The 23882-nt window shown below is 32.4% G+C and overlaps 1 protein-coding gene across 1 annotated transcript in view; it reads left to right on the top strand.

Annotated features, from left to right (window-relative positions):
* The window catches only part of LOC147072878 (contactin-4-like), a 51053-nt gene extending 28605 nt beyond the window's left edge, over nucleotides 1-22448 (top strand). Inside the window, exons 6-14 of the mRNA XM_085945744.1 lie at nucleotides 4564-4694; nucleotides 6536-6695; nucleotides 10416-10567; nucleotides 11807-12026; nucleotides 17837-18058; nucleotides 19033-19152; nucleotides 20047-20148; nucleotides 21468-21571; nucleotides 22347-22448. Coding sequence (XP_085801870.1) covers nucleotides 4564-4694; nucleotides 6536-6695; nucleotides 10416-10567; nucleotides 11807-12026; nucleotides 17837-18058; nucleotides 19033-19152; nucleotides 20047-20148; nucleotides 21468-21571; nucleotides 22347-22448 — 1313 coding nt within the window. The remainder of the gene's footprint in view (nucleotides 1-4563; nucleotides 4695-6535; nucleotides 6696-10415; nucleotides 10568-11806; nucleotides 12027-17836; nucleotides 18059-19032; nucleotides 19153-20046; nucleotides 20149-21467; nucleotides 21572-22346) is intronic.
* The last annotated feature ends 1434 nt before the right edge of the window (nucleotides 22449-23882 follow it).

Below are 23882 nucleotides of genomic sequence, written 5' to 3'. Positions count from 1 at the left end.
TTCACAACATGACATTTAAAAACAAAGAAACAGTGTAAAGAATAAAAGAATATAAATACAGTATCACAAAAACAGTATTAAAAGTAAAGTAATATAAAAATATAAATTATAAATCATGGAAGCATACCGAATGAGCTAAGTGGACCATATTTTAAGAAGTTATAAAACAACGTCCACATATAAGTACTCATCTCACGTAGATGGAATATATCAACATCCGAAGCGATTTGGTTGTTATTGCCCTCTCAATTGGCATCACCAATGGAAGGTTAGTTCTGCTCCTCGGGAGAACAAACAACTGATGCTCCCGATTTCTAAGATAGTTATCAAGGACACACAAGTCAATACTACCAAGAATAGCAGAATTCTCATTTACACCACGTATAAGTCGAAAAAAATACGTGGCCAAATATTGATATCTTCTAGCATTTTTGTAAGCATACCTAAGAGAAAGTCAGTTGGATAAAGCCACGGATAGTATCCATATAACCCCAAATAAAGGAGTCTCAAATTTTTTGTATCCTGATTGTGTAGTGGAACATTAGCAAATCTTAAATTATTAATACGTTAGCCGTTTATTTATATCCCACAATTGGTACCTTCATCAACGGAGATAGAATACATCCCCGTCTCACACCTTTCTATCTTTTAAAATTGTCGGAGAAAACTCGCCAACTCTGATCCTGGATAAACTCTGTGTGTATATGTGACCTATAAATACTTACTAGAATCTACTTGTATGCACACTACCAACCATTAAAATATATCAAACAAGAACATCTGAAAATATTTAGTCTTGGATACGTACGACGCAGTTTGAAATAATGTTTGTAGGTCATAATAACACCATTTCTACCACGTACCTACAAGTCTTAAACATATATGTACAAAAAAGAATATTCAGGTCATGTGGTTAATTTTATTAATTATGCAATGATTATACTTCAAGTAAGGGCTGATGCCCTCTGATGAACCAAACTTATTAGGTATCAATGATATATGAATCAAAAACTGCCACTAATCGATCTTGTACGTCGACAGTTTCACAAGCATCTTCTATACAATCTATTTCATTGTACAGAACAATAATTGGGTATGTTTGAAAATACGGATAAGAGTGGATTCGTCAGATCATTAGTTGGTAACCTTTTCAGCAGATAATGAGTGTAGAAAATAGCTTATAAATAATTGTTATTTAAACCTCTAAGGATACAGTCATATTAATAGTAAGAAACCGATTGAAATAATATTTATTTATTTATTTAGAAAAAGAGTATTACGGCATTACAGCGATTGGCCAATGCGCCATAATACATAATAAATACAAATATATAAAAATATCTTAATTACAAATAACAACTAATATAACAAGAAAGTAGAAAAGACAGCATGTGTAAATATTAAAGAAACATGATAATATAATATACATTTATAAATGTAACCTATTTAATACGTCCACAATCATTATATAGTTAATAAAAAACAAATCAACCGTTATGGTGCCATCAAATAAGTTAATTGCACGATACACAGCATCATGAAACATAACATCTGTCCTGCGACGAGGTATCTTGAAGACCGTAGAGCTACGAGTGACATTGGTGGGAACATGAAAATTAATATTTGCCAGTATATACGGATTGTAAATGAACCCACGAAGAAGTAAAAAGAAATGCTTTAAAATAACAATCACTCTTCGGGTAGACAGGGATTGCATTGATAGCATACCCAGAAGAAAACGAGTCGGGAAATTCGTTTTATTATCATTATCATAAGGAAAGAACCCGTATGTTCTTCAGTAAATAAAATCTAAGAAATCTATTATTCAGTAAAATCCAAATACTGTATACGTCATCACTGTTCCCTTAGCCTAATTATCCATATATCTACTTTTAAACCTGAGGTGCAAGTTAGAATTGAACCAAGAGTAATCAGTCAGTAGAGAGGAAAGTTGTATTGTTTTTCAATGTTTTATTATATTGCAATTTCCGAATTTTCCTTTTTTAGTTGGCTCGGTACAAAACGGTTTCAAAGACATTTATTTTTCTCATTTTTTTATTCATATAAATTAAGTATGGCCAATGTGTGGGCCGCCGGTTGTCAATCCTGCTTTAGAAGTGTAAACAATTCGAGTTTAGAGCCAATTAAATAAGTCACACCGAGGGAACTCAGAAATTCTGTTCTGTGGTCACACCGATGATTTTTTTTATGTACCTATTCATTCTTCAATAATGCAGTAACTATAAAGTATACAAAGTAGGTACCTACCTGACGGATATTAATATTTTTAAATCCTTGCATGTATCGTTTTCTCTTAATGTATCGTACGACGCGGTCGACTTTCGATGAACCCATTATGCTCGGTGGTTGATGAACATTACGAGAGTATTGTTTCATATACGGTGCGTGTTTTGTTTGATTTGATAGCGGCCACCAAATTGATCATTCAATTAGCTCTATATAAATACCGCAAATAACTGTCTAAGGAATATTGTTTCTGCGGTTTCGACAATGTAATTAAAAAACGCAGTTCTATAGTAAACAATAGAATACAACGGAATTATTCTGATTTTGTGTGTGTGTTTTATTACTTGTATTGGTTTAAGAGCTAGTGTTCATTTTATACCGGTTCGAAAAACTATATGCAGCTAATTCAAAGTAATGGGTAGGTACTCACTCAGTGGCATTTTTGGGGACTTAAGAACCCGAACCCCTGACAGATTTTAAACCCCTACGATAAAAATAAAATGAAAACCATGAATTCTAACTTTCAACGTAGGTATTTAGTGACAATATCAATGGGGGTAGATACTTACTTATCTCTTTTCTAGAATCACAATCTGTAACTAAAAATAATTGTTATTGAAGATGTGTGATTGGTTTGAACTGTTTCATGGCCCCTTTTAAATGTTCTGACGTATCGATTGCATCATCTTCGTCAAATAAAATCGCCGCTGTACTCATCTGACTAGTCCTAATCCTTTGTGCGATCCTAATAAGATCATATTATTATGGGCCTCCACAGAGTGGAGATTTGTATTCAAATATTTTTGTTTTGACGAGAAATGGATGTCAACCACTTGCTCAACCTATTAGGTCCATACTCTGATATTGAAAAACAATATGAATACGTGTATTAAATAAGGCTCTAAGTACCAAAAAGTAGTATTGCCTGTAGTTACAAAATACCGAGTCATTGCAGTAAAATTTCATGAAGCAGACCTTTTGAAAAATGTTGTTTTACAGTGTGACGCCATTATAAATAAAACACGCCAACGGACTTACAACGTCGACAGGTTTAATTATTTTGCTGTATTTTTTTGACTTGCTTGAGGCACTTAGACTATAGTTGAAGTTATTGGCGTTGGTATGTAGAACATTTTTCTATAAAAATGTCAGTTTTTATTATTTTGGTACTTAGCGCCTTAATTAATACACGTATTCATATGTACTTGCCAGACCCAGGATTTGAACCTGGAACCCACGACGCTATAGCCTGATGCTTGAGCCGCGCGGCCATTGAGCTTAAATATTGGGACCATACCTAAAAAGATTCTAGTGGGTCTATTCTATACTTATCGACCGTTAAAGTGATATATATTATCAAACTTAGGGTAAGTTTGTATCAAAGTATTAGCACTTATTGTAACAATTACAATAAGTTGGTTGTATTGTTGCAATAAGTGCTATATTTTAACAGCAGCAAGAGAGACGCTGTTAAAACGTAATGCTTATTGCAACAATTACAACCAACGTATTGTAATTGTTACAATAAGTGCTAATACTTTGATACAAACCTACCCTAAGTTTTATAATATCTATCACTTTATCACTTTAGCGTCCGATAAGTACAGAATAGACCCACATATATACAAAAAGGATTTCAAGTTATACACATTTATATTTTTATAAAAATCGATGTTTTTTAAAATAAATATAAAAAATATTAAAATATGAATTAGTCAAAAAATTGTTTGTGAAAAAATTGTAAACGTAAACTAAATTTTAATAATAAATATGACCATAAAATATAATGTAATAATAACGTAACTGTGGACGTAAATATGTAACAAATTCACATTTTTTTACTATAATTGTAAGTTTATCTTCGACTTAAAATAAAAAATATTTTTCTTTTTAATGTTTTCAGATACATATTTATTAATAACTACAGTTGAAATTGTAAATTATCAAAAAAATGTCTCAAATTGCAAGCTTCGTATTTTTCCGCTAGGTGTCTCTGGTAGGTAAAAGTCTCCCCACCTAAAAAAGACGCCGCTACATACTACACATTGCCAAAAACATACCAAGTATAATAATATAAGAATGTAACCATTAAACACCACACTCAGTAATATCAAACGGCTTCAATCACACCCAACCTATACTTTCTTTCATAAACCACAAAAACGCAAGTCACCATTTCGGATTCTACTTGGACTTCTAAAATAAGAAAAAAACGAATTGTCATCGGTCAAGGTCACTTTCCCCCTATGTCCATGTAGATTGTATCTCAGATAAAGTCAATGTCATGCAATAACATTTTGTTTTTTACTGTTTTAGTTCCACCCGACGTGAGTTTGCGTCTTGGAAGAGATTTGACATTTGAGAGCATCAAAGAAGGAGATTCGATTTACTTGGAATGCGCAGTCTTGGCTCATCCTCCACCTTACAAGATATCTTGGGAACACAATGTGAGTTTACCTATCATAATGAAATTATTTTTCATTCAATATTTCAGAATGACAGAATGTAATATTATTCTTAATAGGTAATTGAGTATTTGGAACAGCTCTCAAATACCCAGATTGGGATACAGATTATCATGGCCCCCACATCCTGAAGCGAGCTCCCAGGCCAGGATCATTGGCGGGCCCCCCTACCTATCGTTATTAAAGGTTAAATACAGTCTGATGCTCCACAGTGGCTTTTTTTAACACACAACAACCATAAATTGCGTAGCACAACCATATATAATTTTAAAATGGGAAGAAATCCGAAGTGAAATAGTGCCGCAGGCGACTTTTTTACTACTTATTAGAGCAAATTTAAGATGTGTTTATCTTATTTATCCGGTTGACCGCCGTGCTGGGCCCTCCCTTTGCCCAGGCCCCTAGGCAAGAACCCTGTCAGCCCCTGATTGAGCCATGCTGATTATGGTATACACCCGATCTTCTTTTTGCACATGGTATTTGTTCCAAAGACTACAATGTAAAAAAAGATAAGGTGCCCATACAAAAATGGTAGATAGGTTCCATTACTTAATCAACTCAAAATACGAAATTCTTGAACTCAAAAATAAATCGAATTTATTTATTATTTACATATTATTACATAAATACATACATATTACATAAAAATACTAAGTTTTCGATTTTAATTAAATTTAGCATAGTGAAATATATTCATTCAGTCTCATTAATTGACAATAAACGTGCCCGTTTACTGCTGTTTTTCTCTGGCGAAAAATCACTCTCACCGCTGGAAATATTTAATGATGCTAATGCCGGAGCACGTGGCGCGTCTCTCCTATCGAACCCGAAGAAGTGACTGACTAGTGGCGCCATCTGGGCGTCCCATCTGGTTGGGATTGTAACTAATTATATCCGATTCACTTATTTATCAAAATGAAATTTTATTGCCGCTATGTTATTAATTATTACCATCGCTTGGCTTCCTGTACTCTTTAATTTGTTAAGATATCGCTAATCTGGGCGCCATCGTATCTGGGCGGCATCCGGTGACAACATATGTATGCACCAGTGGCATGCGGTCCATTGCAATGCAATTTTTTGATAAATATGTACATACTTAAAACAGTGTTAAAGCAAAAAAAATAGTGGAAATAAAAGATTATAAAAAATAATTGGTACTTTTTTTAAACCGCGTTATTTCGAAACCGTGCAAAAAGAGGATCTATTTACAATACCCCCTCCCCCCATCTGGGGTTTCGTGGGTAATTTCAAAAAGTTTAAGAAAAAATGTGTATGTCTGGCGAGCACAAGTGAATTTTTTGATTTGCTCCCAATATTCATAATAGGTAGTCATTGAGTCACAAAAACTTCTCTGGCTATTTTTAAAACCCCCTTTATTAAATAACTAAATTAGATGACAATTTATGTCGGTAAATATGATTAGATAATAAAATGAGAGATATAAATGACCCGACCATGTCCGATCCTAATAAGATCATAATTATGGGCCTCCACGGAGTGGAGGTTTGTATTAAAATATTTTTGTTTTACGAGAAACGGATGTCAGCCACTTGCTCAACCTATTAGGTCCATACTCTGACTCATACACAAATTGAAAAACAATATTATGTGTACTTGTCAGACCCAGGATTCGAACCTGGGACCCACGACGCTATAGGCCGACGTTGATCCGCACGGCCATTGTGGGAAGTAGTAGTTATGAAATAAAAACTGTTTTTGTGATTTTTTCTTATGTAGAAAAAGTCATCAGAGCAGGTTTTGTGACTCATTATTTCACCGTATAAAACTATACAGATATTAAAAACATGTTTATTTTTCAGGGACGTACAATAGCACATGAGCCGACAGTGGGTGTGGAGGTAGAATGGGGCCGCCTCACGCTGCCTCGAGTCCAGAGAAGTGATAGCGGTGCATACAACTGTATAGCCTCAAATGTAGAAGGAGACACCAGATCAAATACTCTCTCTCTACAAGTTTTGTGTAAGTTGGATTCAATTTATAATACAGTTAATATTGTAATAAAGATAATATCTGTCTATACTCCATAGCAGGGATATGTTGATAACCCAAAATCTTCAGAATCAAAGAACCATGCATCAACGTTATGATGAAATGTTTCGGTGGGTAGATTCTTCAGGCGAGCATCCCTCATTATGCCGCAGGACTGTATGTTGATTTATGCTGTAGGTTGTGAAACGACTACGAGATACAGGCAAGATTAATATTGAAACAATGACTTAGATTACATAAATATTAATTGTTTGAAGATACACTATGCACATTTATAAATGGAAAATCAGACCAATGAATTAAAACAACCGAAAACGTGATATGAAAGTTAATGATGTAATTGAAATGATTTAAATCTTGACTGATGGACATCTGAATAGAAAGTAATTAATTAAGTTCTGATCAAGGTGTTAACAGTTAGCCGGTAATTTCTTGTATTTTACTTATTTATTTGGCAATATGATTTTAGTGTTGCCATCTGCCAGTTCAAATTCATACTATGCAAGTGGAGGTAAAATCTCCAATTATAAGTCTTACGACAGTTGTCGCCACAGTTTATCTATTGTTTAAATTTATATGTAACATAGTGAAATGATAAATTGATCATTTCAATATGATTATGTATAATATGTAAACAATAAACTAGATTTACTTACATATCAAATCTTTGTAATCTAACTACTCACCGGTCGCCATATTAGGTAATAACCAATGACATTCATACAAATAAATAGAACATTTTATTCACAAAGATGCTACACCGTTCATTGAAACTAATCACACAAAAACCTAATAACACATTTTAAATAAGTAATATCATTGACTACCGAAGATAGTTCAGCAATTTTATTTACTTTATGGGTCATGTTAAATGAAAGGCTGTATTGATCACTATATATTGGACAAAATAAATTATCTATTTTCAAAAACCAATAATCAATGGTCAAAATATTAGATAATGTACCTACATATTCTATGTGTAATTTCACACAATTATGTAGGTATTTAAAATGGTACAAATAAAGGTCGATAATATGTCTAATTTTATTTTGCTTATTAATTACAATAAAGAGTTTATTGATTAATAAAAATGAGCATAATTTGAAAATATAATATGATGAAAAAGAAACTAACCTTAAAAACCAACCATTCTCGCTTCACATACAAAATCAGTATTTAGCACAAACACCATAGTTCAATAGGGAAACAACTCAAACAACCTTGTTCTTTTATAATGGTGTTTGAAATTGTAGGTACTAATTCTCATTTCAATTTTGCAGCCTTGATTTTTGAAGGATATTTGTTTTTTTTTTTAAAAAGCATGATGAAATTTTATAGTTAACCAAAAAAAAATCGAAACATTCTTGTATATATAATTGAATTAATGATTACCCAGAGAGGGTTATTCAATCTTATGACTCATTGAAAACGTTTTTGGCTTGTTTTATTGCTACATTGTAAAGATAAGAGCTTTCTACATCAAATGGCACCTTGAGTTGTTTCTCTATAGAACTAGGGTACCTAGTTATAATATTGAATTATGGACTTAATAGTTTTTGAAAATTTACATCTTAATTAAGTATATTTTATTAATGAGAATGTACCTACCTTAATAATTTTTGGGGTTTCATGGAAGTGTCAGTGTTCACTCTTAAAATATTTCTTTATTGCTTCATATAAAGTTGATTGAGCAAAAATTCAGTGGTAAAATTTTATAAACCATTACCGAAACCCTCAGTCATGTCAAATAAATATTTTTTATGACCCAGACGTGGACGGCAATGCATAAAAGTGGATCAAGTAATGAGTAAATTTCATGCAAAAAGTTTCTTACTTTATGTTTGATACCTATTTTAAATGTTGAGCACTTTTGACTGACAATAAGTGCCATAAAATGAAATAGAATAGCCGGTTTGATGACATTTCTTTATTATGTCATCAAGGGATTTAATATTACCTCTGTAATAACTCATATCTCATGAAACACCATTTGCATTTTGCCTCAGGATATTCAATAATTCTTATGAATACTTTTTTTATTAAGCACGTAAATATGATAATGATAACAACGAAATTACATATCAAACTTTCATAGGAATGTGGTGAATTTATTGAGATAGAAATTTAGAAGAGACTGCATTTGCCTCTAATTTTTAAACAATGTGAATTTCTAAATAATGTAATTAAAATTTTCATTAATGGAAAGACAATCTATTGAAATAACAAACACTTTAATAATTATGTTAGTTACTATATTTTACTTTTGGTATTATGTATACAATTTTATTTCTCAAAGACTAGTTTCGTCAATTTATTGGTTAAAATTTTTAAATGAACTCAAATCAAAAAAAGCAAATTAAGTGTTTTTTATTTCATAATTTAAAACAATTTCATATTTCTATCTATGCATCTCTTACACACGTTATTGATGGCTTTTGGAGCTAAACCAGAGAACTGAGTAAAATCATTGATAAGAAATTCAGTCCCTTGACAGCTCGTTAATATATCTTCAATATAATCAATTCAATTTCAGTGGGTATGGTAAATTCTCTCATAAAAACATTACAACAACAATAATTAATATACTTCTTTCTTAAATCACAAATATTTAAAACTGGTACAATTCCAAATTATGTTTCATTATCACAACTCACCAAATACTTATAACCAATTGTAAAGATGTCACTGTTAAATTAACCTGACTAACATAACTGGCGCTGTCAGCATATAGTAACAAACTTGAGAAATGCAAGGGGCATCTGTCAAAACAGACATGCGTACTTAGGGTTACCCGGGTTACCGGATGAAAAATTACAAATAGAGTACAAATGACTTAGATTGAAGGAAATTATGGTAGATTTATACAGATTTCAAATGAAAAGTAATATTAACATAATCGTTTATTCTCGTACCATCCCCTATTGGAAGTAGATCACCATCAGGAATAGCTTCTCTCTATTATCTGCTGCCTAGAATGGTCCAGTTGAGCTGCACTCGTATAATACGGCATCGTTATCTTCTACATTTATTGTTGATTTTTTCGTTAGATAATAGGTTTTCGGGAATGCTGTTGTTTTGTATTCTCACAATGTGGCTAAAATACAATAGTTTTCTGGTTTTGATACTGCGGAGAACTTATCAGTCCTTTCCCACTCAGCTTCCTGATTAGTTTTGAAGTAACTTGTAGGTATTGAAAGAAGCAAAAGAACAAAACAGATCCGTTCAATCACTATGATGATTATTTATTATAATTCTTCTGAGGCAATGAGGTGCCTGAGATTTGATTTGTATTTGTGAAGGTGTAGTAAGTAAAGAAAAGAAATGTGGTCAAACGTTTACTCTATGGATGTCATTGTGGGCAATCTATGTTGTTATTAAGTAGTTAGAAGATAAAAATAATGTCAGCGATTGCCCATGATTGCATTTTGAAATGTTTCATTTCAGGAGAATGGTTAGGCAATTTTTTGTTAATGTCTAGAGAACGAGAAATGATTTAAAAATTGTTTTCGCACTATTCCAATCTATAAAAGCTGAGTATAGCAAAAGCTCCACACGTGAGCTACAGTATTCTAGTTGTTATTATAATAAACAATAAATGTAATATACAACTTTCTGATTTTAAAAGATGATTAATTTTTATTTATGTAAGACTACTAACTATATTATATTATTCATTTTTATTCTCAACAGTTGCACCAGTTTGCCGACACAATAAAGACTTTGCAAGATCTATGGTTACGAAACAAGAGACAGAACTTCTCTGCGAAGTGGACTCCAATCCTCCACCTAATAATTTCACCTGGGCACTAAACACATCAACTGGGCTATTTTACATACCCCAGGTAATAATACATTACTGATTCCCATTAATTATTTTGTTCAATATTATTATTTGAATGTATTCTCCAGTAGTAATAAATTTACCTGTTGATATTTATTGTCAGTGTACTACGGCAGGGCAAAATATTTATTAATACGTGTTGTTGTCGCATTTTGATAAATGATACACGACTCGTGGTATTGAAATAATTTCAGGTTTAGTTAGGCAGGGTTTAGTTAAATTTTAAAAACAAATCAAAACTATTTCTAATAATTTGTAATCTTGTACTTATATATTTCAACTACCTATCTATTGGTTTAATATTACATAAATATCTAAATCCGAATAAGAAAAGTTAATTCATAATTCATTGACACTGACATTTCAATTCGATAATCGGTTTTACTAATTTAAGACATGTACAGAATCAACGAAAGTAAAGGAAAATATGTCGTATTAAATGTCACGGATATTTAATAGTTGTTCAATACCCATATTGAGATCAATTGTTAAATGAATTTGAGTGTATGGGCTGTTTTATAGACACGTAAATTTATTTTGACAGCAGCTGTCAGTGGTAAATGGTAATACAGAAGGGGGCGAGTTCATAACAAAAGTAGTCTATGGTTAAGGATTCCTTATCTCTATAAACTATAGTTAACAGATGGATTTCGGCTACTTACCAATTTTACTGTAAGTTTGTGGTAAGTACGAATTGAGCATTACGCCCTTAGTTCAATGAAAACAAATAAGTGTGCACTGTTTTTGTCGAATCTCTACAGCCTACTTTTAATATTATGGTATTAGGCAGGGTTTAATTGAATTTTTAAAACTAACTAACACCATCTGCAATTTAGTTCAATGAAAACAAAATATGAGTATGACGACTAGGTATAGTATGCACTATTATTTATGTCAGCTGTCTTCTCCACTTTTATATGATAATATATAATATGCATATTCCAGTAAATCCAATATCCAATAAATATTCCAGTGCTCCTGAAACATTACCATCTGGTGTAAAAAAAACTGCTGATGCGTCACACCAAACGTAGGGCCTTATGATATACTCGATTAAGACCGAGTGTGATGCAGGACGGTTTGGTTTGGGGTCTTTGTTTGTGTTGTTCATAATAATACCCCATATTATATTGTCAACAGATGTTACGTAGGTATTTAAAATTTCATAATATTTTAAGCAAAAATTTTATGGTTTTTCTGAATTTATAATTTAAAAAAATTATATTTTTTTTTTAATAAGGATCAATACGCATGGTCGCAGATGAGTTCTTCTATGAAGTACGTTCCGGGAGCACACAACGTGAAGAAGGTGGGAGAGGCACTCTGCTGGGCGAGCAACCGAATAGGAAGACAGCTGATGCCTTGTCTGCTGCCACTACGGACACCAAAACCATCACCACCCGCTAACTGCGCTCTACATAACCTCACAGCGTCCGACTTTCAGCTTCTCTGTGACCCTGGTAAGAAGATTTTCTTAAAGAAATACATCCAAGGAAACAAATATTTACTTTTTACTAGAGACATTATGTAATATATTATGTTAGATTGCTAGATTTTTGAATATTTTAAATAGCTGTATACGATTATTAATTTTCATTTTAAATGAAGAGTGAAGGCATTGAAACAAGTCCAGTTAATATGTTTACTCTTGAACTGACGCATGCACAATTTCGGCTCAGTGCTCTTCTGACATTCAATGTAACAAGTGGGTACTCATGTGAGCTAACTAAGAAGTTACCCAATTTAGAATACATCACCTGGGCGGCAGAATTCAACGGTGACAAAATACCCGGAATAATATTTTTTAATAATATTATCAAAAAATATACTAAATTCAATTTGATACAGTGAATCTTATTTTAAAATATAAAAAGTACCTAGAGTCCGTATTCTTTATGCTGGTGTGCGGTTTCCCCTTTCCATTGAAAACTTACAACAGTCGAACGCCATGACACAATGCTTTCCGTCCGCGAGCGATGTGACGTGAACGCCAGCATAAAGAATACGGACTCTACGTATGCAGCATACTGCCGAAGGATGGCAAATAACGCAAAATATATTTAAAAGTAGGTACAAAATAATATTCATATTTGGCCAATTTTAATGAATCCTATAATTTATCACTATAATATCTACAGTCATCTACAAAAATACAAGTATTCTCTCAAAGTCCCAAAGAATGCAATGGATCAGTGTCCAAACATAATAGGCATAATCCGATTCTTCAAAAATGTTATTACTTGTACAGCAAAGGATGTTAAGAAATTAATTACCTTAGACAGCTATAAAATTTGAAGGGCTCTTTATTCACGAATTTGTGGTGAGCAATAATATCGAAAATCCCTTCATATTATAAAAACATTTTTCTAAATTGTACTTGGATAAGTCCCTGACCTTTTCCGTCAACCAACACTTTCCCTCTTTCCATCGATATCAATTTTGATAAAACAAAATCTTATCTTTTGTATTAAGTACCATTAAAAATATATTCATGAGGTGACAATTTCGAGTTGGCATCCCGTCGATCCTTGATTCATAAATGCATGTCAGCAAAATTGATGGCGGATCAAATTTTGGAGTTAACAATTTGAGTAGGGTAAAGAGTCAGTCCAGTTTTCTTGCTAAGGTAGATAGATAAATAAACATTTACGGGTTTGATCTCGATTCCGATCATGTAAATTTCACCCAGACACAAGATACGAACTCGTAACTAATGAAATAATATGCAACTTTAGTGTTCTATCCTTTTTTTAAAGTTAAAATATCAGTCCTCAAAGCATCAAAGATGTCACTTGAAATTAAGAAACCGGATAGAAGAGGAGCGTATGTAAAATTGGGGCGTTCTACTGTGATAATGTTTTTAAAATTCTCAATTCCTTCTTCACCATGTTATTAAAAACCATTTCAATACGACGACTACACTTTTTGCTAGTGGTCAAAATTAAAAATATATACTTATACACCCGTTCGCATTAATAAAAATTCTGTGGTTGCAGGGTAAAAGTTCTTATGTAGCGTTTTTACGAAATTAAGATTGTAATGCCAATATGTGTAACGAATAAAATTTTGGTCTTTTTTTGTGTATCATGGATTTTGTCACAATAGCTTAAATTGAGAAAATCATTTTTAATTCTAAGTAAAATTGCTTATTCACAACGTCGAATATAACATAATATCAAAAATGTTATTGTAAATACATAAATAATGTAAAAGAGATAAAAAATAGATACACCAATCAACTTCTCAGCAAGAATATTTTGAAAACTGTGATTAATTTCAAAACCAATTATCTCAGCTGCAACCAAACTGACTTACATAATTTTATCCAGAAACCACAGAATTATTAGACTAGTTTAGAATCCCTTCTTTTACACAGGTTTTGAATTGTTGCACACAATCTTGAAACATAAATGAAAAGAATAATGTGTATGTACCCTGTACAATGGAAAAGATAAAATTTAAGTATCTACCTACAGACAACGTCTTCTCTTTTAAATCTAAAATAATTAAGGGGCATGAGTGGCTTAAGAGACAATGCAATGTTTACAAAATAAAGTAAATAAGGCTTAAGTAGTATTTCTCAAAGAATAAAGTAAATATATGTTAGGATTAGAATTATTTTTATCCTCAGTCCGGTCTGAGCATCTTTTTCAGATACAGTGGGTACCTACCCCTTTAATCTAAAAAATACTTAAGACTTATCTCGGAAGGTTCTGTCCTTCTGTTACAAACATAAAGCTTTTAAGCCAACTTAACTTGTAAGCTTTGGGAACAGATGTCGCCAACTTTCGGTTACTTACATTCTTATATTTATTTATTTAATAATTAAAAATTGAGCCTGTTTCAACATTAGTAAAGTTGATAAATTATATTGTGACAGATCATCGGGTTACATAGCAGCCGAGTCAAATATTAAATATTCTGGCGTGTAGTTATTAGAATCAAAGGCATGCAAGCATAACATTATGATTCTGCCTAAAAAGGTTGAAGAACACCTTATCCTATGAGACAGAGCATAATTATAGCGTAAAAATGGGTTACTAAGAGGTCATCCATATTTGACGCCACCCACTAATAGGGGGGAGTGGGTCTGGTATAATGTGATGATTTATGATGAAGGGGTTGTAAGAGTGTGGTGTTGTGAAGAGCATGTTACAACACAAAATCGATAAAATATAAATTCATTTATTTTGAGAATAATTTGTGAGTCATGCTGAAATTAATCATTTTCAACTAATTTTGTTTATGACGTGTATTAAAAAATGTAACATAATTTAGACAAGGGGGTAAAACATTTTATGATGAAATATGACCATTGGATGGGGAGGGGGGTTAAATACCCAAAATCATTTGACATCATTTATCGATGAAAAGCTAATGTTTAAATTAGCTGAACGCCATTTAGCATTGCAGTTTCATTTTTGGCAAGTTCAAGCTTTTGTGTACTGAGGTAAAAACATCTTGCACCTGTGTAAGAAGTTTAAAAAAAATTAGAATAATTAGATGAATAATCACAAATATCAACATTATAGAAGTAACCAAAGATAAGCATGAAGTGGGCATCTTGTTTATTTACAGTATTTATTCTATTGTCACCATATCGAAAATTCGATTAAATATAAACAAAAAGGATTCAACGTTTTTAATTTTTATTAAAAATAAATGTTTTGTTAAATTAAATAAAAATACATTAAAACTATAAGATTATACAAAAACTCTCTGCTACACCTACAAGAGTACTTATTAAATATCCATATAAACAGTAAAAAATATATTATAAGCTGAAAACTTTCCTTAAGTATATTGTTTCGTAATTCAGATACTAGATGTTCCGTACTGTAGCACGTCACTCTGCCTTCACATGAAGTATCTTTCTGATAGGTCTTACCCAATAGAGACGTTAAACAAAAAGGTTGACTGCCCCTACATGACTATACGATATGGTTTTGACTATTTCTAAGTGATTACCTACCCAAAGTTAACATCATTCAATCTTTACCCACTACCTTTAAGATATACGTGTATATATTAACTTTACCGATTTCCAAAAGAAAAACTGAATAAAGAAAGAATAAGTCTCGTGGAAGTGAGGTTAAAAGAATTTAACCGGATGTATGCCACAAGCGCGTATACGCGCTCTCCAATTCCGTATGCGCAAGGCAAGCTATAGGAAATGAGCATGATATTGTTTTAAATAATTGTACACACATTGCCATCTTTTAGAATCATGATGAAATACTTACATCATATACTTGCATCATATTAGATTGTTCGACACCAGTGGTTCAGCGCAAAAACAGTAACATATAACTTATCTAGCGTAGTCTCCCAATATGAATCTTTGTACAAACTCTAAAGCTGAGAATTGTATAATATCCTCCAATTCATTGTTAACCCTCACATACTATAGAGCATGGTTTCCCAAACTATGGGTCGCGACCCACCAGTGGGTCCCGAGCGAATATTGAGTGGGCCCTCGCCACTGTATACATGAATTAAAAAAAATTATTTTGCAGTTCACGATAAAATTCGAGCGTTCATGAAAAAGCTTATGTTGTGGAAAAGTTGTATTGAGAATGGTAAGTATGATTGTTTTGAAACACTTGAAACTTTTATTGTTTTGAAACACTTGAAACTTTTATTATTGAAAACCAAGTGCAGCCTAAGATGAACGTACTGTCTGAAATTTCCAGTCATTTATCACTGTTAATAAATATCTTTGACGACTATTTTGGGGAAGAGATGATTCATTGCCTTGGATTTGTAACCCATTTCAAGACGACTTACCAACTAGTATGTCAACAAAAGCAAGTGAAGAACTCATTGATTTATCAGAAGATACGTCACTGAAAAATAGTTTCAATCGTAAACAGTTAGCGAAATTCTGGCTCTCGGTTGCTGATAATTATCCTTGCCTGTTCGATGAAGCTATGAAAGTCCTCCTCCTCTTTACTACCTCATATCTATGTGAGGTCGGATTTTCGGCTATGGTTAACATTAAAACTAAATACCAAAATAAATTGGATATATCAAACTCACTGCGATTAAAAGTAACTAAAGTTGAAGTTGATGCTAAAACTGTAATGAAGAAAAATAAGAAACAAATACATCCTTCCCATTGAAATAACTTTGTAAAAAAAACCTTGCAGGTGTAGGTATTTAAGTAATATATTTTTTTTATTTAAGTTGTGTTTCTTATTTCAACAGTCTTTCATTTATATTGTTAACACTTATAAAAAATATTTTTTTATTTCAATTAGAACAAATAACACAGCATTAAGTAGTTCCACGACTCGTCACTAGGGAATCTGAGCATTGCCAATATTTATGCCCTCTTTTCTCTAAGGCAGCTAAGAGGTGGGTCCCAAGATTGGAAATTTTTGTTAGATGGGTCGGAGCCCAGTCAACTTTGGGAACCACTGCTATAGAGTGTTTTTCTTTCAAACATGCTTAGAACTTGTCCGTTAATGTTCATGAAGCACATGAGGCCATAGCGTGCTTTATATTTGTCGAGATAGTTGGTGTAACGAAGTCGCATTTGTTTGCTGACATGATTCTCTGTTACATCATTATATCCAATGTTCCCTGTAAGGTGTGCGTGTGTGTGCGTGCAAACCTACCAAAATGTGTCCGCACACATGTTTTCATCCCCCACATACTCTGAGATCGTCGAAACAGAAATGCCATCTCCAATGCATTTGCAAAAAGTAAGAATTGGTGATACATTTGTTAATTCAGAAACAGATGATTGTGTCAAATGCATCATATGCTCCGCAGCAAGTATGCAAGGAGAATTTACGTCTGAAAAGAAGTGGATTGAATGGAGGTTGTATCTTTTAAAAAGGCATTTAAGTCAAAAAGTACACCGGGATGCTGTTAGGTACGAAATTGAAAAAATTGAAAAGAGGTGGACTTTTGAAAATAATGATGGAAACACCCGAAGAACGAAAGAATAGGATTGAGAATAGGATTGAGATCGCTGTTTGAGCTGAGATATTTTTTTTATTTACTTCAAAAATTATCGTTGTTATATTATTACATAAAATCACTGAAATTAATAAATACCTTAAAATATAAGTTTTGTGTAAGTGTTTGTGGGGGGGGGGATGTAAATTTACCGCACCGGGTGACACCAACCCTAGTTACGCCACTGCTCAGAACCGCACACACCATAGAAAAATTAGAAGGAACGTTGATTATATGAGAGAAAAATTTTTTTTCAAACTTACCATTCTTTTACATATCTCACCAAATTATTATTGCATTTTAGGTGATGATAAAGGGATTCCACAAACCTACCAATTGACGGTGCAGATATCATCAGAGGGAGTATACCTGGCGAACCTATCCACAAACCAGCCAGCGTTCCGGGTCGGTGGACTTCCTGGCGGAAGAGAACTGAGGCTAATGCTATTCGCAGTGAACAGCTATGGAAGATCAGACCCGGTTGAATTATTCATCATCATGCCACACGCTTCAAATAACTACAAAGGTCTGTTATTCCAGAAACCTTTTTACAAAAACATCAAAATGTAGCACTTTTATTGTCCGGGGTTTATTATGAACATCAGTTTGTATAAGCTTCAGCAAAAGTTATGGATGTATGGCAATTTTTTCTAATATTTATTTACATAATATATTACACACTACGGAACACAAAATGAATAGGAACTGGCTTAATATACCGGGTGTGATATCAGAACAAAAAAAATCATGCTAGTGTCATCTACCTACGCAGTAACATTTTTAATTATTTTTTAACAAAAATATTTACCTATGTAGTAATCAGTACAAAACTATTATGAAGTATGTATTTATCTATTAATTGTTGCCATATTATGATAAAATGGCATTGAAATCGTCAGGTGTAGTGCTATTTTTATTATGTTTCATGGTATAATAGCGCCTGTACAGATCCATGGAATTACTGTTGGCAATAGTGCTTATTTTAAACTATCGTGACAATAACTGTTTACACGTAAAAGTGCTGACTGTCTCTCCAATCTCATTCTTCAAGAGTAAGCGAGACGCGATGTTGTCATTTTATAGTACTATTTTGACATGAGCTATTGAAAATCGGTTAACCTCAAAATGAGTAGTTGGTTTTTTTACCAGCAGGTTCGCCATTATCATTCTACTGCTCAGGCGCTGATCTTACTTGCGCATAAAAAATCAGAACAATTCAGAAGCTTCCAAACTTGTTTGATTCATGCACGCAATCTTGCCAACTGCAGGATAATACATGTTTCCCCATACATTTTCTTACTGTGCACAGTAAATCTATGCACGTGTAAACGGGGTTTTATACCTACTACTATCAACCAATTAAGTGTCTAATTTCTGTGATTAAAGTGAGATAATCTACAATATGCAATATCGATGAAGAAATTTGTTTGGTTCTGTAAAATATCTACCTTTCAATTCTGACAGGTTCCATAATAATTGAGAGTAAATTGAACATTTCAGGTAGTTACAACTCCCTTCAAAAGATACTTCTGTTTGGAATCACGATTGCAGCACTGCTACTGTTTTTCTTCACCATCATATTCTTCAAGTGTAGAGATAGACTCTTCAAACAATTCCCTAGTAAGTTCAAAACAAATATTTATGTGAAGATATTTTGTCACCATTTTGTATGACATGTCACCATTTTGTGAGATCAATGAGATTAATTTACACATATCATTATCGTGTAGTACTTAATCAGTTTTAATATATTTTTGTCAGATCTATCCTAGTATAAATACTAAAAAAAATAGCAAAAGCCGCAGAACATTCAGCTCATATTTTTAAATAGCTCATTATGTACCGAATAGAAATATCATCATTGAGCTCTTATTAAAACCTCTTATGTGAACAAATTAAAATTTGACAGTTAGAGACAAATAACTACTTACCAAATTTAATAAAAGGTTTATATTTTTTTGTTAGTCTCATTGTTAAATTGTATGGATTAAGCACAATATTTGTGTGAGATGTGATGAGCCGAATAAACATTACTGAATTAGTAAATTGCACACTGAAACACAGAAATTCACATACATGGTTAGTCCTAGTTATAGTAATATTGATATGTTGAGTTTATGACATGTTATCTCTGTGGTGTGACCATAAATTGGCATTAATAATCAATTACTCCCCATTCGATATAAGCTGTAGTAATTAGAATTAGGTATCGACAAGTTTGAAGTGAAAAGGGGAGGGGTATAAAAAAAAAAATTTTTTTCAACCATGTCCGATCCTAATAGGATCATATGGGCCTCCACAGAGTAGAGGTTTGTATTAACAGATTTTGTTTTTTACAAGAAATGGATGTCAGCCACTTGCTCAACCTATTAGGTCCATACTCTGACTCACACACAAATTGAAAAACAATATGTGTACTTGCCAGACCCAGGATTCGAACCTGAGACCCACGGCGTGATCGCGCGGCCACCGTGGGTAAAAATAGATATTTAAAATTATTTTTCTTTTTCCTAGCTGATACAAAGTCACGTCAAGTCGTAACTGGATTAAGAGAGGAAGAGTGCTCAAATGTCGTTCATGAAGAAAGAAATCCAGATGTAGTACCATTAAATAAAGGTAATTATTGTAATATATTATAATCAAACTATGTTTCTTATAATATATCAATTTATATTACATATTATAAGATATTATCGCTAGAACGATAATACGATAAGCAATATAACTAGGGATACAAAAAAGTTGAAGAAAACTGTTTTTTATTTATACAGAGCCTAAATATGTTTAAGGAAAGCAATGAATCAATTAACTGCAGCAAAAGTCATATTAAATTGCAGATGCAATTGTGGCAAACTTCACACCGATATGGTCCGCATTTGCCAAAAACTGCAAGCATTTCAGCTCAATATTAGATGTACTCAATCAGTCAATTCAATAAATTGTTAAATGTACAGATATCACCTAGATAAATCTTTAAATATGATTTTTTTATAAATGGATTGTGTGTCTTTATTAATCACAGACATAAAACAGGTTTGACTTGTACCAGAACAAAAGCATCCATATGATAATTACAAGTGTGGCTGTTATTATTGTAGATAAAACAGCCAAATACATCATAATATCATTATTTTGATGAGCAACCTCAAAAATTGAGTATTTTTCGTTTATACGTAAGTACATAATACTGAAACGTCAAAACAGCTGTCAAAAATGGCAGCTGTAAACAATAATATAACAGAATATTAATTTTTCCATAACTGCCACACTAAAAATGTTACTGAATCACTATCAAAAGTCATAGAGCGTGATGCAGGACCATCTGGATTAACTTGACAATAAACACGATCCAGAGTTGCTAAATTAGCTCGACTTAGACATGTCTTGACTATATTTTAAATGATTTCGTTTTAGGCCACTGCTATCTTCTGTAGATTTACTACCTATTATATTATGTATGGACATTGTAGGCGACGCAATCTAAGTTTACAATATCGGCCTCTTAAAGATAGGCGGGTATCTTAGAGACTTACACGCCTAAGTATTCTGCACCGCGCCATAGTCTGATCACTATTTGAGAAATACACAGATACTCATAAAAATTTAATTTTATCTGGATCTTCTCAGTAGGTTAATATTATGAGCATCTACTAATCGATCTTCAATTTACAAAATTTAAATGTAAACATATGATCACAAAATGTCAATAGAATATTAAATTAGCTCTACTAATATTACACAAATTTCGCTAATAGATTTGTAATCAGATTTTGGCACTGAGTTCATAATAATAATAATCTAATTTTATCCAATCGATAACTTTCAATTATCCTCTCATACTTGGCTGCAGGCCAATGATAATTTCAATATAACTCACTTTCCATAATGTTATAAGGATAATAAGAATAAAATTTCTTTGACAATTATTTTTCCAGAACAAAATGGCATAGCACAAATGAGAGCAGAGGAAGAATGGGAAGTGGCAGCGCGAAGTCCTCGACTGCAGGAGCAAGAACCAGCTATCAGTACTCAATCATTGGCAAGTCTAAAACCAATTTTTTTTACTGTTATACCTATTAGATAATAACCAAGGAAAGGAAGACAGCAGTGGAGACACTGATTGAAAAAAGTTATCTCGACGGTGTAAAAAACCTATTTAACTGCTCAACGTTTCATGACTCAGAACTCGAAAAAGATTGTTCATTCTTTATCGTTTTCTAATCGCTGTTTGTCTCATTATTCTGAGCTATTTTCTGAGGTTACTTGGTCAAACCTTCTCCTACCAAAAAGCTTTTGCTCTATACATTTCTCTGCTATTAACTGTACTGTCGAACAAGAACTTCTTGTCCACGTGTTAAAACTGTGAACTAACAATCCCCTCCAGTAAAGCTAATCGCACTTCTGTTTTCAAATGAGGAACGCCCCCAAATTTATCATTTCATTTTACGCTCCTGTGGTGTACGGATCAATCAATATATTTATGTAATTTGAAGTTTATTATAATACCAATATGTCTAAAACGATCAGGAGTGATGCTAAAATTATTATTAGTAAACTTTTGGTATACTGCGAAGAAGAAAAGGACTCGCTTCTAAAAATTGAGACGATACATTATTTAAACACGCCTCTAGCACGCGTTGCCACCATGACAGGTCGTCTTCTATATGCAAATCGGACAGTAGCAAATCAGACATCTTTTTGTATAAAAATAATATTTATCTGACAAACAGCAAGCTAGCAGTTCTCTTTACAGGTTTCTTTCTTTTCCCTCCCATTCATGCTATATTTTTTAATTGTATTTCTTTCTATTCCAGATACCGGAAACCATCGGGACGTGGTCAATTAGATCCTTACACGGCCATGAGATAGTCACTTCACGTACACCTCTACCGGCCACCCAAGAGAGTTGTGTATAAAGGCGATAAATTAAATTTATAATATTGTAAATAATGAAACAATAAATGAAATTCTGATACCTTTAACTTACAATAATATCACCAATCATCAAACTGAAACATGTAACGGTAAATTATTATTTAACTCCAATACATAGCATATGGAACTCCATAAACTAGAGTTTGCCTGGACATACTTTTTTTTACGATGAATGGTTGTTAGCTATTCGCTCAATCGTCGGGTCCTGCCTATAGATCCTAAATACACATATCGATCATGTATATGAAAACATATTAGTGAATTTGATCCAGGGTTTAAGATTCGAGCGTTCTAACGTTACTCCACAACGGGTGTGAGTGACAAGTAATATAATAACAATTTTAAACAAAATCCTTTAATTGAAATAGTTATCAAACTAGGAAAATATACATACATACAAGATTCTTAACATTTAAAAATGTATAAAAAAATGTCCAAATTTTATTGTTTGTTACTGCTAACATAAAAAGAATATCAACAATTTATTGTCATATCGAAAAAACATGACACATATCCCAAATATATATCAATAAAACGTGTAAAAGGGATATTAAATTAAATATTTGTAAAGAATAATTATACAATATTTAACAATAAGGACACCACTGATTTTTGATGTAAGTAAATTAATTTAAAATATTGTAAATATTATGATATTATTGGGTGTTATTTATGTAAATAATATTTATTGCAGTCAAATAAAGACAAATCCATTGGCATAGGATATGCAAAGGTAAAACTCCTTAAGTGCAATAGTTTATCCATTACACTTAATGAGTTTTACTTCTCATAATATGACGAATTATTATGTTTATGTGAATTGATGTCAGATAATAGTAACTGTTCTGGAAAAAATGTGAAAATATATAAACTATCAATCGGGGAAATTCTAAATTTATTTAACTGTTGAAACTATAATTTGCCGTGATTATTGTATCTTCGTGTGCCCACTACAATGGTGGATTCAGCTGTCAAAAAAGGAATTAAAAAACCACATATCTATTATGAAAACCGAAACGATATCAGATATTCAATATTAATTTCGACATATCAAAAACAGTTTGGCTGCAGTTAAATGATAACCTATAATGTTTGTAAATAATGTATACTAATAAAATTATTAATTATTACACATTTCATGAAATATTATTGTACATTTTGAATGTTTAAATAAAATTACTACATACTGTTAAAACTCTCATCTGACCATTATGAATGTTTCTCTTTGGAAGAGGTATTTTGTTTTTTATTTTGCACTTTATCAAATTAACAAATTTAATGATGTGTTTTAAATAAAAATTATTCTACCTGCAAAATGTTGTCTATTACTTATCCATATTTGAGTTGTATAAAAGCAAAAACGCCACTGTCCACAAAAATTCGAAAATGGCATAATATGAACTTACAAATATTCT

Source organism: Rhyacophila brunnea, unplaced genomic scaffold, assembly GCF_057557595.1.
Source record: "Rhyacophila brunnea isolate RB1 unplaced genomic scaffold, BYU_Rbru_1.0 scaffold_19, whole genome shotgun sequence".
Classification (NCBI taxonomy): Eukaryota; Metazoa; Arthropoda; class Insecta; order Trichoptera; family Rhyacophilidae; genus Rhyacophila; species Rhyacophila brunnea.
This window is presented reverse-complemented; position numbering and strand designations above follow the sequence as displayed.